The sequence below is a fragment of the Nothobranchius furzeri genome, chromosome 3 (genome assembly GCF_043380555.1).
Source record: "Nothobranchius furzeri strain GRZ-AD chromosome 3, NfurGRZ-RIMD1, whole genome shotgun sequence".
NCBI classification, from domain to species: Eukaryota; Metazoa; Chordata; class Actinopteri; order Cyprinodontiformes; family Nothobranchiidae; genus Nothobranchius; species Nothobranchius furzeri.
The window spans coordinates 63,380,110-63,397,065 of NC_091743.1; the positions used below are offsets into that span (position 1 = coordinate 63,380,110).

General features: G+C 40.8%; 2 protein-coding genes across 2 annotated transcripts in view; one reads left to right on the top strand and one right to left on the bottom strand.

Annotated features, from left to right (window-relative positions):
* Window positions 1–16,956, top strand: part of syn2b (synapsin IIb) — a 118,823-nt gene that overhangs the window by 85,773 nt on the left and 16,094 nt on the right. The window lies entirely within an intron of this gene.
* LOC107385286 (metalloproteinase inhibitor 4) lies at window positions 4,455–16,809 on the bottom strand. Its single transcript, XM_015959072.3, has 5 exons — window positions 16,021–16,809; window positions 8,684–8,781; window positions 6,808–6,922; window positions 6,370–6,494; window positions 4,455–6,119 (listed from the first exon to the last, which is right to left on the bottom strand). The coding sequence occupies exons 1-5, from the start codon at window positions 16,157–16,159 to the stop codon at window positions 5,922–5,924; spliced, it is 675 nt and encodes a 224-aa protein (XP_015814558.1). The 5' UTR covers window positions 16,160–16,809; the 3' UTR covers window positions 4,455–5,921.

Below are 16,956 nucleotides of genomic sequence, written 5' to 3' on the forward strand. Positions count from 1 at the left end.
AGGAAGCAGATAGAGCAGAGGCCCCAGCACTGAACCTTGTGGGACACCATGGGTAAGGGAGGTGGTGGAGGACCTAAACTTGGAGACGGCCACAGAAAAGGAGCGCTCAGAGAGATAAGAGGAGAACCACTGCAGAGAAGTTCCTGATAGCCCTACCCAGTCTCTGAGCCTCTCCAGTAGCAGGTGATGGTCAACAGTGTCAAAGGCTGTAGTCAGGTCCAGCAGGACCAGAACAGAACAGTCCCCTGCATCACTGTGTGTCAGGTCAATAGAGACCCTAAGAAGAGCTGTTTCAGTAGAATGAGCTCTACGAAAACCTGACTGTAAGCAATCATAGATGTTATGTTCATCAAGAGCAGCTGTGAGCTGTTTAGCCACAACCTTTACCAAGATCTTGGAGATGAACGGAAGTTTAGAGATTCCAGCATTCTTAAAGTAAGCAGGGACCTGACCAGAAACCGGAGAAGCATTAATTATAGAAAGCACGCTGGGACCGATGGACTGAAAAGCACTATTAAACAAAGATGAGGGTCAGATGTGGAGGGGGCGTGCACAGGTCTTCATTGAGTTAACGAGTTTGGTTAACTCAGGCAAAGAAACAGGAGCAACGTTATCTAGGCTGATGGGCCTGGTTGGAGTCGGGAGAGGCAGTGATAAGGCTGAAGGAGAGATGCTAGATCTAACCTTATTGACTTTGTCCACAAAGAAAGAGAAAGTTCTCACAGTCTGTAACAGAGTGGATGGAGGCTGTAGGAGAGGCAGGAGAGACGATGCTGCTGATGGTGTTAAACAGAACCTTGGGGTTCCCTTTGCTCTGGGACACCAGGTTGGAAAAATAGGAAACCCTAGTGTCTCTGACTGCAGAGTTAAAGGATGTCAGAAGATCCTTAAGGTGCAGCAGATGGACGTGGAGATGGGTTTTCTTCCACAAATGCTCAATTTTTCTGCATTGGCGCTTCAGGCTGCGAAGGCTGTCATTAAACCAGGGAGTAGGGTTCACTGCAGGAACTGATCTGGTTCTGACAGGACAGGTGTTGTCCAGAATGGAGAGGCAGTGCTTGTTGAACTGAGAAGTTAAGGAATCTGGGTCGTTATCAGAAGAACAGGGTGGATCAAAAGCAGCAGAAAAAAATCTAGCTGTGCTCTCATTAAGAAAACGAGAACTAACCATACGGCGAGCAGGAGGTGGGGACGCAGAAACTGACAAGTTAAAGAAAATGCAATGGTGATCTGAAATATAAATGTCCTCAGGACAAACACTGTCAGCATTTAGACTCAGGGTAAAAACAAGGTCTAGAGTGTGCCCCCTGGTGTGTGTGGGGCCAGAAACATGCTGGGTAAAGCTGAAGGAGTCCATAAGGCTGGAGAAATTCATGGCAAAGTGATCAGAGGGATCATCAATGTGGATGTTAAAGTCACCAACAATCACCAGTCTGGACAGCTTCACAGTGGAGGATAGAAAGTCACTAAGCTCCTGAAGGAAAGAACCGTTTGGACCAGGTGGACGATAGACCACAGCACAGTAGAACGGGTCCTTACGCCCGACTTTAATCAGCTGCAGTTCAAAGGAAGCAAAGTGACCAGAGGTTGTAGAGCTACATGGAAGATGGTCTCTGAAAACAACAGCTAGGCCTCCACCACGACCAGAACCCCGGGGCTGGCTAAGAAAAGAATAACCACTCGGGCAGAGTTTAATCAGACCAGAATAATCGATGTTTGCTGCCAAACTTCAGTCAGAAAGAAAATCCAGGTTTTTAGAGAGAATTAGATCATTGAGCAGGAAAGACTTATTGTTAACAGAGCAGTTATTTAATAGAGCCATGCTGAGTGAGGTTGAGGTGGAAGAATCAGAAATTAGAGAAACAGCTGGAGTTAGAGGATGTAAATTAGCAGGGTTAGATCCACGGTGTTTATAAAAACCACTTATGGAGGGAACAGGAGGAGAAACCACTGAGGAATGGGGATAAAACCGACCTTACAAAACTTGGATGGAGAAACCGTGCCGCAACGCGGCCTGGCTGGAATGCAGAAGTGGCGCTCAAGTTGCCAAACAAAGAGCAAGAAGCTAGAAGATCACGCCGATGTTTACTAGATAAACCACGCTTTAAAAGAAGTCTTATTCTCACCTGAATTCCTGCTCATTTACCTCTTTTCCTCCGACGTTTTCCCGGGAACGGATAAACATCGCTGGATTCCTACCATCGCTGGTAGGAATCATTTGGCTCCGGGCCAACGCGCCGCTCAGGCAAACAAACAGGGAGGTAAGTCCTTGGTGCAAAAGAGTCTGGCAATCATAGGAGATGGTAGCAGGGACACTACTGAAGAGGTTCGCAGACAGGAGCAAGGTGGAAAAGAGGAGGCTAGTAGAGAAAAGTTTGAAAAAGTGGCCGGTGACAGTGTCTAATATATAACATATATTATATATATATATATATATATATATATATATATATATATATATATATATATATATATATATATATATATATATATATATATATATATATATAATAGAAAAAATATGGGTATGTATTGAGAAAAATATGTATATTTAATTAAAAAAGAGATGTAATTATATATTAAATGCTCGAAAGTATCGAACATCTGTACTGTTGAGTACCGGTATTGATTTTTAGGTACCAGGAATTTATACCGTATTGATTCAAATGTCAAAGGTGCTTCGGTGACCTCATCTCACTGATGTGGCCCCACAGTGTGCACGCCCGCTCGTTTTGTGGTCAATAGATCCCTTTGATCTGCATAGTTCAAAAGTAACTCATGAGGTGAAAGAGTGGGAAGACGGGCAGCAGCTTTACTGGAGGATTGAGAGGAGATGCAGGAAGCTGTGTTTATGTTTATGTATTTGGCAGACGCTTTTGTCCAAAGCGACTTACAAGTGATAATCGGGACGTTGCCCTTGAGGCTAACAACAACAATAACAGCAACAACAACTTGACATCAATCATGGAGAGGAGGGAACAAGGAGTGGACAGTAGAGAGTGGGGACGGGTGCAGGGAGGGTGCTAGTTTAAAAGATGCTCTCTGAAGAGCAGGGTCTTCAGGAGTTTCTTGAAAATTGAAAAGGAAGCCCCTGTTCTGGTAGTGCTTGGTCTTTCCACATTTGTGAGACAGACAGACAGGATTGGAAAATAGTCACATGTGCTTGCAGGAAACGGTAAGTAGATTTATCCCACCACAACCTTTTAACTGTATTAAGCAATCATTTATAAGCATGTAATATTTATGTATTTGATAGGATTCAGTTCACCTGAAAACTCCCAGGTCCTACAACCAGGGCCGTTTCAGGGCATTTTGGGGGCCATGGCAAAATAGCCATAACAGCTTGTCTTGTCTGTGAAGCACTTTGTGATTTGTGTCGGTGAAAAGTTTGAGTTTGAGCTGAGCTGATTTAGCGGGAGTTTGAGTGTTGCGTGTCTTTAGACACAAGCTCGGAGCGACTGACGCTGGGCAAGACTGGCACGCGGTTTGATCTAGGAGCCGGGTGTGCTATGCGTATGGGAGCGTGAGTGCACGGCGGTTCCAAAAGTAATCAAGAGTGACTTACTGGAAGTCGGCAGGCTGGATGGCTCGGGCTGATCTGGTCAGAACAGGCTGAGTTAGTGAGGAAGTCTGATGCTGGGAATGCTGGGTTGTGGAGTTCTGCTGGGTTGATTGCCCTCTGGATGGGGCTGTGGGCGTCGTGAGAGAGGGAGCGTGACAAAAATAAACTTATAAATAAACTTCTTCTTCTTCAAGGCGAGATTTCTGAACATCAGGAAATAAGGCTCCAAATCCAGCTTAATTCTGCTTTGGTTCGCTTCTATGAAACAGGAATGCTAAAGCTTTTTCCCCACAGACTCACAAGGCATTTATTCATCCGAGAGACCACTGCAAATGTGTTGAAACAAGTGAATTTGGTCTTTTGCTGTTGGTACGAAAGCGGGGAACATTTATGTAAAAAGCAGGAGAGAAGACTGAAATAAGGCCACTAAGTTCAAATAAATGTTTTGTTGTAACGTCAAAGTCTATAACTTCATGTTGTTTTCATAAATGCTCCAATATTTGGTTAGTTCTGCAAGTTTTGAATAAAATACAGATTTACCACTAAAATCTAGTTATATATTTAATATCCCATTAATTTAAAAGTAAGAACAAAATGTAAAATACAAAAAAATATATTCAATTAAAGTTAAACCTAAAAACAGGAAACTTTGTGAATTATTTCAGTAAAGCAATTAATCAGAGAAAAGACATTCAGGTGCATTTTCATTTAGAATAGCAAACAAATGTTTTCTTTTTTCTCATCTAAGATAATTTATACATACAGAAAGTAAAAAAAATAAAGAAATAAATTGATTCATGAAATTACCACACACTTTCTGCTTTTACAGTTTGGAGTCTTTTTGTGTTTGATGTTGCTCCCTGAAGGAAATCAACGACAACACGACGCGTCCTTCCACTGAGACATTTTATATACAATCATTTTTTGGTACATGGAGATAGAAAACTTTGAGACAGTACAGAGACATAAATACAAACCCAAACATGTTTTCAGTATAAAACAAACATTTCACTAGAGTCCCAATTTATAATGCATCATTATTATGTGGTTTGTGAAATGACACTCAAATGAAAATATTTCACTGCTGAACAGAACTCGTTTTGAGGACTTATAAAACAGGAGCAGCAGGTAATAATGCATTTTAATCTGAGACTTTAGTGAAGTGATCTAGTCGTAAAACGGGAGTCGCTTCTGACTCAGATTTTGTACTAAATGGGTCTTTTTTTACTGAACAACGTTATAAATCTGCATTACTTAGGAGAATAATCTTCCTCCTGATTCAAGGAGTTAAAAGTGAACTTCATCCTGTTACATCATTTCCTCCTAGGAGGAAAGGCTTGTCTTCTACTGGTGGCAGTGCTGTTGTTAAAGCGCTAGATTAGAGGTTTTTGGCACAAAATAAGAGGACAAAAGCTACAACAAGGACACTCAGCACATAGAAACACACGATGGATCAAACTACGCTATAAGAAAATTTCTGGTTAGCTGTGAAAATGTTAATTATAACTGAAATACAATATTTACACACTCAAGATTTTGAAATAAAATCATTTAAATGTACAAGTGGAAAGATGAGTTAAAAACTGTTGAGTGGCATTTTTCTTTTGCATACAGCAGTGTGCAAAATTTTAGGCATGTGACAATGCAGATTTGATTCTAATGATGCACAAAAACTCTAAAAGTTATAAACAGCCATGTATCAAGGGTTTAGCAACCGAAGATGCCATTAAGAAACTGAAAATTGTAAAAAAGATTACAACTGCTTTTTTCCCTTTGCACTTTGTCTGAATTTTAGGAATAAATAAGTTTCCCTTGTTTGTTGAAGCTACAGGTATACTTGCTGTAGTTTTAGTGCCTAAAGCCTCTGCATGGTGCTGTATTTCCTGAATGTTCTCATCGGCCGTGACAGTGAAGTGTCATGTGTCAGGATAAAAGTTCAACACCAGGTTGTGTGGGCAAAAAGCTGCAGTAATGGTGAAAATCACAGTTTAAAAAGTATGCAGAGGCACGCCAACCTACTCTTGCTGCATCACTTCATTTACAAAAGCTCACACATCAACAGTTTAGAGTCTTCCACATTTGTTAAACAAGGCGAATCTCCTTTTGGAGTAAACAATTTGTTGTAAATATCCTGCTGCTGTTCTGATTCTTTCATATTTTTGAAGTGGATCGTGTAAAACTGAATATATGAGTCAGATGGATGCTCGAAGCTCCTGCCTTTCAAATGTTATAGTTGGAGTGACCACCTGAACCCTGCTAAGACTCTGTACTAGATTTTTCCCCCTGCAGGCCAAAGGAAAAGAAAAATTGGCCTATTTTGTTTCAAATCTTCTAAAGCAGGGCGTGTCAGGTTTACGGATCATGGGTCAGTCATGTCCATGAAGTCTTTCTCCGACGCAGGCCCGCCCCGGTACCAGCTACAGCTCATGTCCGATCGCCGGATGCAGGCATACTGCCGGGCCTGCTCTCCATTTAGACTGTTATCCAGCAGCCAGTCAGTCCACAAGCACTCGTTCTCTCCCGTGGACGCACACAGCACCGTGTAACATGTGTTGATCTGAGGAGAGAGACAGAAGCATTTCTTTAAAAAAACTGTTAACCCTCCCACTGTCCTAATGGGTGTGACCCCGCGAGGAAAGTTGACCATTGAGCAGGATTGATGGTTTATCCCTTGAGGTCCACGTGGCAGGGGAGAGGTGGTGCTCACTCCTGGGTCACACCCATTAGGACAGTGGGAGGGTTAAAGATGTGTTTTTCGTATAAACCTCCAAGACAAAGGGCTGAAGGTGTGAGAAAGGTTTACTCACCCTGCACTCGCAGCCCATCTGGTATCGGTAGTTCAGATTCTTTCTTTGTGACAGAGATAAGTTGTCCCACGACTCCACCAGGTCACACTGGCCAATAGAAATTCGCCCATCTCTCCACATACTTGCTGATTGGAGTCAACACAAAAGCAGCATTTAGCCAAACAAGTTGCTAATTTTTTATTTTTTTATTTTCAGTTTAACTGCAGAAAATTACCGCTCTGCTTTTCTGAGTCAGTTTGCCCGATGTTTCGACTTTTTAAAATAAATTTTGGAACATGTTCAGTGGTTTTCTCCCTCTGAATCACAAACTTTATGCTATATTAAAAGTGTGCACAAAATGTACAAAAGCTGTCTCTCTAAAAAGGGGAATTGGTTGAACTGATGTAATCTGCAGCTTTGTTTCTGTTCAAAGTTAAAAATAAGAAATCCTTGCTTTACCTGAGAGCAGATAACCTGCTTTATTGTTAGCGTCCAGTTTGACTCCACACAGTGAGGAGAAGACGGGAGTGTACACGTACTGGATATCCTTGGCTCGGTCAAATCCTTTAAACATCTGGACACAGAGACAGCAGGGTAGACTGTTATTAGGTTTAGGCATCGCTGTTGTGCTGAAGTAATCCATGCAGCAACAGTGGTAAGCCATTATGTCACTAGACTGCAGCTGGACTTGGAGAAACAACATTGCAAGAATAAAAATACATTATTTTTGTTGGAATTACATTGGTTTGCAAAAATTTGCTAGCTTAGAAATCAAGACAGACTATAGCAGTAGCAAATCGTTTTGCTTTGTAGGTTGATTTAACCATGCTCATTGATCCAGACAGTGTTATGTCTTGCCAATCACAGTGCTCTACGTTTGCTGGGTGGACCAAACACAAAGTTGCAATTTAGAAGAACTACAAAGATGTCGCTGGCTCAGAAACTGCACTCATTTGAAATGGCTTTGGCCTCAAGTTTGGACAATTTAAACTTGAGCTTTACTTTGGGACATGAGCAGAGAGTCCTTTATGGCATTTCTTGCAAAAAAGAATGTATTTGCTTCTTCTTGACAGTGCATGACGGACTGGCTTGTTAGCTGATTTCTTTAGCAATGAATACGTCACATAGTTTGTTGCTGTGATTGGTCCTGGTGCTGTCCAATTGCGTGTGGTTTAAAAGACAACAATAGATTCTTGTTTTTTCTTCCTGTGTCCTTTCCGGTTATAAAGTAATCAAAAGTTATGTCTGAGTGCCAAAAACAAGCCTTACAGTTTTCCTCTCACGTGTGCAGTGCTATAGATTCAGCTATATGTCCTGCCTGATATGAAAAAAATTCACATTTTCACAATAATAAACAATAAAGGATGTACATGAATCAGCCTCTACGGATGCAGAAAGAGATGGAGAAAAAACGGACACACAAAACTATAACAGAACCAATGTATCATGGCACCAACAACACAAACATATATAACAGTAATAACCAGCAACCCAGGAGATAATAACAGCAACCCCCCCCCCCCCCCCCCCTTCCCATCCCGGCCTGCCCGAAGCCACCCACTCCAGTGTGCAGGCCAAACTCAGAAGTCAGCGGCGAGTTACCCAAGGGCGCTCAACAATAGATTCTATCCCTTGACTAGGCAGTTTCAATGGCTCGCGCCCAGCCTGTATATTTACATAGGATGGCTTGCCTGGCTAATAATTTAAAACAATACAGTAAAAATAAGAACAAATAGCAAAGTCTTGTGGATCTCAAAACCCTCACTTTCTGATTCACAAAGAAGTCATTTGAGAAGGGTTTTAGATGCCCATCTGTGACTAGTTTGAGAGAAACTTAGTCTCCAATATCTTTCAAACATGAGCAGAATTCCAGCAACATCATTCCAAAGGTGTGTGACTTGCATGAGTTCAGTGGGAACCCTTGAAAGATTTTCTTGACACTGCTTCAGGAATGATGTTTTTCTCCAACAGTCACATCCCAAAGGGAAACTGGATTAAGACAGGCTTGAAATGTTTGTTTCCAATGTTTTATTTTTGAAGCTAATTCAGCTTCAGAATCCATAAATGAAAAATTCTTTGAATTGTGTTCAACCATGAAGTCCAGTTCAAATTTTGTCTTCATCAAACAGTCTGAAAACAAGAATATTAATTTAAAAATATATAATAGGGTGTTGTCTGTGCCTCTCATGCATGCACAAGTCCTGCACGAGTTTGTGGCATCGGTTTCTCAAACTTTTCCTGACAAAAAAATTTCAACCACGTAAATCCTGCTGTGCTCACACAGTGACAGTGATGCGTGTCTGCACCAACAGCTGTTCCTGTCTGCAGAACTCACCTTGATCATTTTGACTCCGTATTGGATCATCTTCATGTAAGGTGAGGAGCTGTTGCTAGGAGACACAATCTTCTCTCCAGAGATTTTTGCCCTTATCACTGTCAGAAAAAGGCAGACAGTAAGACGCGATAAGGTGAATTAAACTGAAATACGAGGGTGGGATGCAGATGGTAGAGAATATAGGAGCTATAAGGAAACTTTTTATTTGTCTTGTATGGAAGGATGGGTACATAGACAGGTTTGTGTCCTTCTCTATCATTTTGTGTGCCTCTCCTCTTCCTCCCCACACTGATAGTGTCACAGACTCTCTGCAGTGATACAGGATGTGTCACTCTTCTCCTCTGGGAGGAAATTCAAAACCCTCATGGAATAACAAGTAGCTCTCTGCTTTCTCACTCCAAAATAACTTCACAATTATACAAGTGTGCATTCATTATATTATACATACAACACGCACTTTTACTAGACCACTTCACACAGTCTAATTCTGCCTAATGGAGCCTTAATAGCATAGTTTTTGCTACAGATCTGCTTTTCCCTCCCATCAAACACATATTGGCAGCACATTTGCACATTTATATAACTCTTGTGTTGGAAAAAGCCAAAAGTGATTTTGTGCAAACTCCTCCCACCGATAGCAAACGTCCAACCGCAGCTTAGCAAACTTAATTAAGCACGGCAGTGAAACAGCTTTGTTGCATGCGTAATAAAAATGTCAATAATAACATAAAAACTTGCTATCTGCAGGTGCAACACAAACATGTCATAGTATATAACATAATTTCTGACTAAACACACACACACACACACACGCACGTGTGTGTGTGTGTGTGTGTGTTAACTTTAATCTGGGCCTTTTTATGCATATTGTTGGAATCAATCAAGCAGCATCTTCATTGTCTGTTACATGCAAGGACATGTAAAAAGTCTAAATGTTTGCAAACACATGAGATGATTTGAGAAGTCCTTTATATGCTGTTTCACGAGAATACATCTGATATAATGCATTATTTATAACGAGATTTTTTTTTTATTATTCTTGGCGTGTTTGGTGGCAGCAGCTACAGGCTCATTTGTAATCATGACAGTATGAACGAGCATGTTTGCTTTTTTCTGTTTCAATAGAATAACATTAAACCCATTCAAACAGCAAAGCATAAATGTACTACGTTAATGGTCTGCTGTTGACTCTAGCGTTTCTAAACATTATTCTTTGTTTTTAATATTCCTGTAAACTTTTTTATTCACATAAACTCTTGTATATGATCAACTATTTAAATTTTTGTGTAAACGGCGTCCCCTAGATGCACCAGCCTGAACTGGGGCAACTAAAGGGAAGACAGAGTCAGAAGTGGGTTAAGGAGAACCATGAGCGACAGAAAGAAAGAGAAAAAGCAGCAGTATTAGAGAGTAGGAGAGGCAGAGTGAACCTCACACACAGCTTAGCAAACCACCCACTTGGTTTTCCTTTTGGGTCATCACACAACTACACCACGGTTTTGTGTGCTGGTAAGAGAAGGAGGAGCTCAGCCTGCTCTGTGAAATCAGATCAGGAGAAACTGAGACTTCTTGTTTGTTTTTTGAGCACCCCACTAGATAAAAAAGCAGATAAACACCTTGGAGTTTAATCTGGGTGAATTGCATCATTTAGCGTTTTTATCCAGGGAAGTTTTCTTTGTAAAATATGCATTTTTATTTATATAGTGAATCTGGCCATTTCTACATAATTCAGACTATTGTGTTCACATTGGGACCTATGTTTAACAGACACTGACTTGAAAGAAACAACTCTTCATATAAATATAATATATCAGCAAAGAATCCAGGCTAACTATAGCAGTAGCAAAATATTTTGCTCTGCAGGTTGATTGAGCCAAGCCTCAGCAGGTCTACTATTAGCTAAGCTAAGTTTAGATGGGACCAATCACAGCTTTCTATGTTCGTAGAGAAACATTCGACACACCCGAGGAATGTGACGAATAAAAACTAAAAGGTAGGCATCGGTGTAAACCTGACCTTTTCTTTGAGATGTGAGCAGATGGAGGTACTCGTCATTTATTTTATTATCTTCTTTTTCTTTGAAGGTGTATGGCAGGTTGCCCCGTTGACTGATTGCTGTAGCAATACACACAAACACACACACACACACACACACACACACACACACATATATATATATATATATATATATATATATATATATATATATATATACACATATACATATATGTGTGTGTGTGTGTGGTTGCTTTGACTGTTCATAGTGCTGTCTTAGCATGCGGAGACAGTTTGAAAGACAACAGAGGATTTCCATTCACAGCTGGCTTGTTTGACGAATTATGGTCAGACTGTATATTAACATAAATAAGATAGCTTGCCAAGTTAATAATTAATATCAAAACAACTTCTCCAGACTGGTGTTATTTGTGGAGATAAAGCATCAACGTTGCAAAGCAAACTGAGTTAGTGATAGAATCTTGTTGCTGCTATAGCCAATCTGATGTGAGATGTCCAAATATCAGGACATAAGACTCCAAATGCAGCCCTGTTGTGCTACTCTCTGTCGCAGCAGACTTATCCATGCTGATCCAGGTACTTCTGGGCTTTTTTTGCCCCGAGTACAACTTGCAAGGCATTCATTCCTACCAGAGACTACTGCAAATGTAATAAAAATATGAGGGAAGTACCTCTTTAACCCTCTAAGGCTCAAAATAAGTTTTGATAAAAGGAAGAACAACTAAGTCCTTCAGGGGTACTTCTGAGTTAAAAAATGCTCATGAAATACGTATGTGGAGTAACCAGGTAGGTAGGTTTTAACATTGCAAATCTGCAATGCCTGCCTCCAGAGGGTTAAGTGGCTCTATGTGGTTTACTGGTGATAATGCACCTTAGCATTATAGTTCTTTTGTTTAAGAAACATTCTAACTAGTTTGAAATGGGACAACCAATTCTTTTAAAAGTTTTCTGAGCCACTGCCATGACCAGGCAAGTTTTAAATTAGCTCAGTTGAACCATTTTTCACACACAATCGTTGTCTGACAGCAAATTTGAATGACATTTCTTCAATAGCAGAGATATATCGTTTGTCTCGCAGTTTTCTTGCTAAAACCATTCTTTTGGCTCAAAATCCCAGAAATAAATAACTTCCTTAAACTACTCAACAGTACCCATTTCAGTTGCTGCAGCTGAAGCTCAAAGGAGATTCACACCTGCAAGGTAGACATGTTCACATCCTTTGCTGCACGGCAAAAAGAAATATCGCAAACTTGTACCATGAGAACTGATGTTGCAAGTAACTTCACCCTCGCTGATGAATCGGCACCCTTGTCATGCTCACAAAGCTGGACTGTCAGCGGGCTTTCACACCGATATTGTTAGTATGCAGACCGCCAGACTGAGCCTATAGACATGGAAATTGGTTGGGGAGTGAGAGGGTAGGAAAGAGAGAGATGTAGGCTGCAGTGGCATGGAGTGGCCTCCATCCAGCAAACACACACACACACAATGTCAGAGACACAAACACCAACTAGTGAATCATCTATGGTTTGTGCACACATTGGAATATTACTCAGATGTACAGCTTTATTCACAGAGCTCATCATGTCTGACAGTGATGTCAGGTCAACTTCAGGCCACCGTTAGGCTGTCCATCAAAAACAGCCAAAACAGACACGAGTGAATAAATCAAGACAAACTAACAAAATGAAGATGTTGCCATTCGTGGTCCCAGAAAGAACAGAAAGTTGAGCTCTACCTGAAACGTGACTAACTGTTTATTCAGAGGTGGATTTCTACATTTGAAACCCACCAGATCAAAGCCCTAAAGCCGGTACCCCAACATAAGAAGGTTTACAGGTCAGCCTGACCCCTTGGATAGTTGGATTTCTGTCATCATTTGGCAGACAGTTTCTTGGAAGAAAAAGTTATCAGAAAATTTTGTTTCAACTAACATTTTGTGCAACAAAAATTTACTAAAAAGAGACTAAGAATTTATTTTTCAAAGGCTACTTTTCACAAAATAAAAGAAATGAATAAATCCAGGAAAGATTTGACAGACAGTTAACATTTTACATTTTAGCTAATTGCATTTATTAAATTCAAGCTGGCAGTAAAAACGTTTCTAAGAATATAAGGTACCCTTTAACATTTAAATAATTGCCTTTTTTAAATTAATTTTTTGGATCTCCCCCACTTTTTTAGGGCAGTTTTAATCTATTCATGATTTAACTTTTTTTTACAGAAAAGAGGTAGAACTTTATGTAAATGAAGAATATTGACAGATATAAGTTTTGAATTTGTGTCCCCTCCACTTTTAAAATCTAAATTACTTCCTTGATTTGAATGATTGATGGGTTAGAGTTAGTGGTTTAACAGCAAAAATCTTCTGGAAATAATCAGCTACAAAATGAGAGAAAAATAAACCAGATTCTAAAGAAAAATTTCTGTTGCTCAAGTCCAAATTTTAAAATTAGCAAAAAGAGAAATTCGGTCCATCTGAAGTTCAATTTAAATACGTAAAAAGGAAAGTATGTGGATTAGGTTCTGTTAAAGGTGTGGAACACTGAAAACAACATTTTTTATTGATCATTTCTGATTATAATCAGTCACTGTGTGTTTTTCATGCAGGCAGAACATGAAAATAGTCTCCTACACCTATCTTCTGCATTCGCTTCTGATAGATAATGATAGATGGTGAAACTCTTGGATTTGAAAAGCCTGACAGATCTATGTCACACTGTCACTGAACAATCATGGACTCACCCATCTTGGCCAACGATGGGGAAGGCTGTTGTTGGTTTAGTGTCCAGGAAACAGCAGAGAACGTCTCGACTAGCAGAAGCTAACTGTTAGCCTGGATGACTAAGAACCTTCACCAGTGTACTAACCATTAGCATTAGCAACCCCACCACACAGCAGAAGCTCCTTCAGGTTTGTGTTATTCGTGGAGATAAAACATTGCAAAGCAAACCGAGTCAGTGGTATAGTTGTGTTGCTGTTAACCAATCAGAGGCAAGAAGTCCAGATATCAGGAAATAAGAAATCCTGCAGTGTTAAGCTCTCCTCTGATGTGGCATTCTGCTAGTTCCTGAAACAAGATCATCTGACACCCCCCACCCCACACACCCACACACACACCTAAGCCTGATTTATGCTTCTCCGTCTGCGTCAGTGCGGAGACACGCAACGCCATTATCCGTCCTTGCGTAGGGCATGCAAGTACGTATGGAGTCGAGCCCACTTTTTTAAACATCCGTCGAACGAGACGGATTACGCAAGCTTGTGATTGGTCAGGACGCCGCTGTTGTTTACAGCGCCGCCATTGCAAAGAGAGCCGAGGATAACTAGCGGCAGACATGGAGAAGCTTGAAGAATACCTCGCGAAAAAACTCTAAAAATATGAACGTTTAATTCCCCAGTGACTGGATGAGTGAAAAGATGCGCAGCAAGCATTTTATTTGTGGATTTAAATGACAGGAAACGTGGGTTTAGAGGTGGGGAGTGCATGAAGCGGTGGGAGAATGAGAGACAAATATGTCCGTGTTAAAAGTCTCTTATATACACAAAAAACACAATAAAAACACACGATCTTGGACAGATACACGACAGGATACCACAGAACAGCGCTACGCCCTCTGTTGTCCTGCCAGGCAATTGCTTTGCAACACTCTCCAGGAGACGGAGAAGTATGAGAGCAAAACGCTTCCGTCAATCCGTGCGTGTCTGTCCCTTGCGGAGCTGACGGAGAAGCGTAAACCAGGCTTTCCAAGGCATTCATTCCTACTAGAGCCCACTGCAGATGTTTTAATTAAACAAGTGTTCAACACCTTTTAAAACTCAAACAAAGCTGTAAAATGAAAAAGTGCAACTATTTCAACCCAAGCATTGGATGGAGGAAGATGGAGGGTTTAAGTGTAACATTATTTAACAGTTTGTTTTAATTATTTGAGTAGAACAGTCATATGTAACTCAAATAAGGACAGAAATCAATGGAAACAGTAAATTGAATTTCAGTAACCCATCAAACTACAAAATTCCATGTTGCTTTGTTAAAAAACACATATCTTTGGCAGCTGGGTGGTTAGCATCCTGACCTGCAGGCTAGAATCAAACAACTTTGCTAATACTATTTTATTTTTTGTGACTGGTGCTTGTTCTTATCTCAAATAAATTTGAAGCTTTAAACGTGCACGCAGCAACATGAATACATGGAGAAGATGTAAACAAACAGTCTAATTTTAATTTTACACAAATGTTTCTTTCTCCTAAAAAGCAATTCTTGTTGCGTTTTGTTTGTGTCACTAACTATAATTTCAGATACATTCACTCCTGTGTACTAAAAGCTTTAGCATCAATAAATATAACATGTAGATCTGTTTAGCTGCACTCAATGAGTCAATAGGTTACGGCTGAGCTTTCATGGTTCATATGACTGTTTTAAAGACAGTTTGGACACAATACTCAAGAATCACAATTGTGATGAAACCCTGATGGTATCTAAGCTCTCTGAGGTTGTTTTGTCACTGATCTAATCTCACTCAAGCAGGCCTAAAAATTAGAATATAACCTCCAAACACCAAGGCTCATAATATAATTCAGATTAATCATGCTTGTCTCAGTCATGAATGACACAATTCATGTGTTTGTGGCTCTCATTGCATCCCATTAGCCCAGATTTTACTTGGCTTTAGTCCTCGTGGTAGAAAAACAGGCCCTGTCTTCCATTCCATGCAGACTCATTATTAAAAGTCTTTTGAAATTGCGTACCACCTAAACCTAAAGGGAGACGGAGACCAATTAAAAAACAAGATGGAGAAAAAGTAATTTCTTTCTTTTGGCTCCGCCCCCTTCTCCCCTGCTGGAGTGTAACCTCTGACAGGAGCAGATACTCTGGCTTTCCACAACCCAGAGCCAAGTACTCTGAGTCAAAGCAGAGTGTTGGTTTTGGCTCAAACAAGAAAGAACTGGATGGGAGTGTTTTTGGGTGGGGGGGGTGGGAGGGGGGGCACTCTGGTAGGCAGTGTTGTACAGATTGAGGTTGTTTTTAAAGCTAATGACACACAAACTGTTTGTTCATAAGTCTTGCTAGTCTGTAATTTGAGGAACACCCATAAATTATGATTAAATTTCATAAAGCTACAGTTTCAAGGAATGAAAACCCCCAACAGTTCAGCTCAGCGGATTTCTTCTTAGTGCTTGTTATGGATTGGTCCTCTGCTCTCCATTGACTGAATTAAAGTAATCAATGAGAGAATCGGTTTTACGATAATTAACTAAGACAATGAGGAAATACTCAGCAGTGTTAGTAAAAGTTAATGAATCTTTGGAGAATGACTCACCAATCTCAGCGCTGCAAAATAGCTGCTGTGGGTGTGCTGGGTGGCAGCTACATCCCTCCACAGCTTCCTCCACGCCTGCTCCAAGCAAAAGGAGCATCCACAGCCCCAGATGCACGCTCCGTTCCTGGGACATGGCCATGACAGCTCTGGCTACCTCTGATCGCTTCTCCACTTGATGAACACTCCGCAGCCTCTTCTCTTCCCGTTAAGTTTAATGGAAGTCAAGTCAGGTCGATAGTCTGCAGAGGGGCTGTGTGGAGGGTGAGACGACGGGGCCGAAGTGACAGGGCGAGCTCTGCAGAGCTGAGAGGCGACAGTGGATAGAAATGTTTTCATAAGTTTAGAGTACAACTCTGAATTCAAGCTGCAGCAAATAACTCGAGTTGAAGGCTGCTGCTGCTCCCGCTGCTGCTCTCTTCTCCTGTCTTTCTTTCTGTCTCCCCCTCTCTGTAGACAACACACAGAGACTTACAATAGTTAGATCCCCTCTCACTCTGGCCTTGAATGCTGAGAGGGTCGCACACAGGGAGCCTCTTATGTGCTCAACAATTTAAGCACAGCCTCCTAAAATGCAGAGAAAAAACCTGGCACCTTCTTTAGCTCTCTTTTAAAACTCTTCATCTCTTCTCCCCTAGAAAACTCTTATCGGCCACAATAAACTCATCTAAGACGTATCTGTTCTGCAGGTTTAGGGTTCATCTTGCATTAAAGCCTATAAACATTAAAACTGTAATTGTATTTATCTGAACGCCATACTTTTGATTCATTTGTTTTAATGCTAGCAAGAATTACAAAGCCCCTGTTTCTTATTACAGCACATTTGTATTTTTTTGTTTCTTTAAAGACTTTTGGGGGGGGGTCTTTACAAACTATTTAGTCTTCAAAGACTTCCAGACAGGAAACATGAGGCTTGTAGCCTCAGGTTCTGAATTCCAC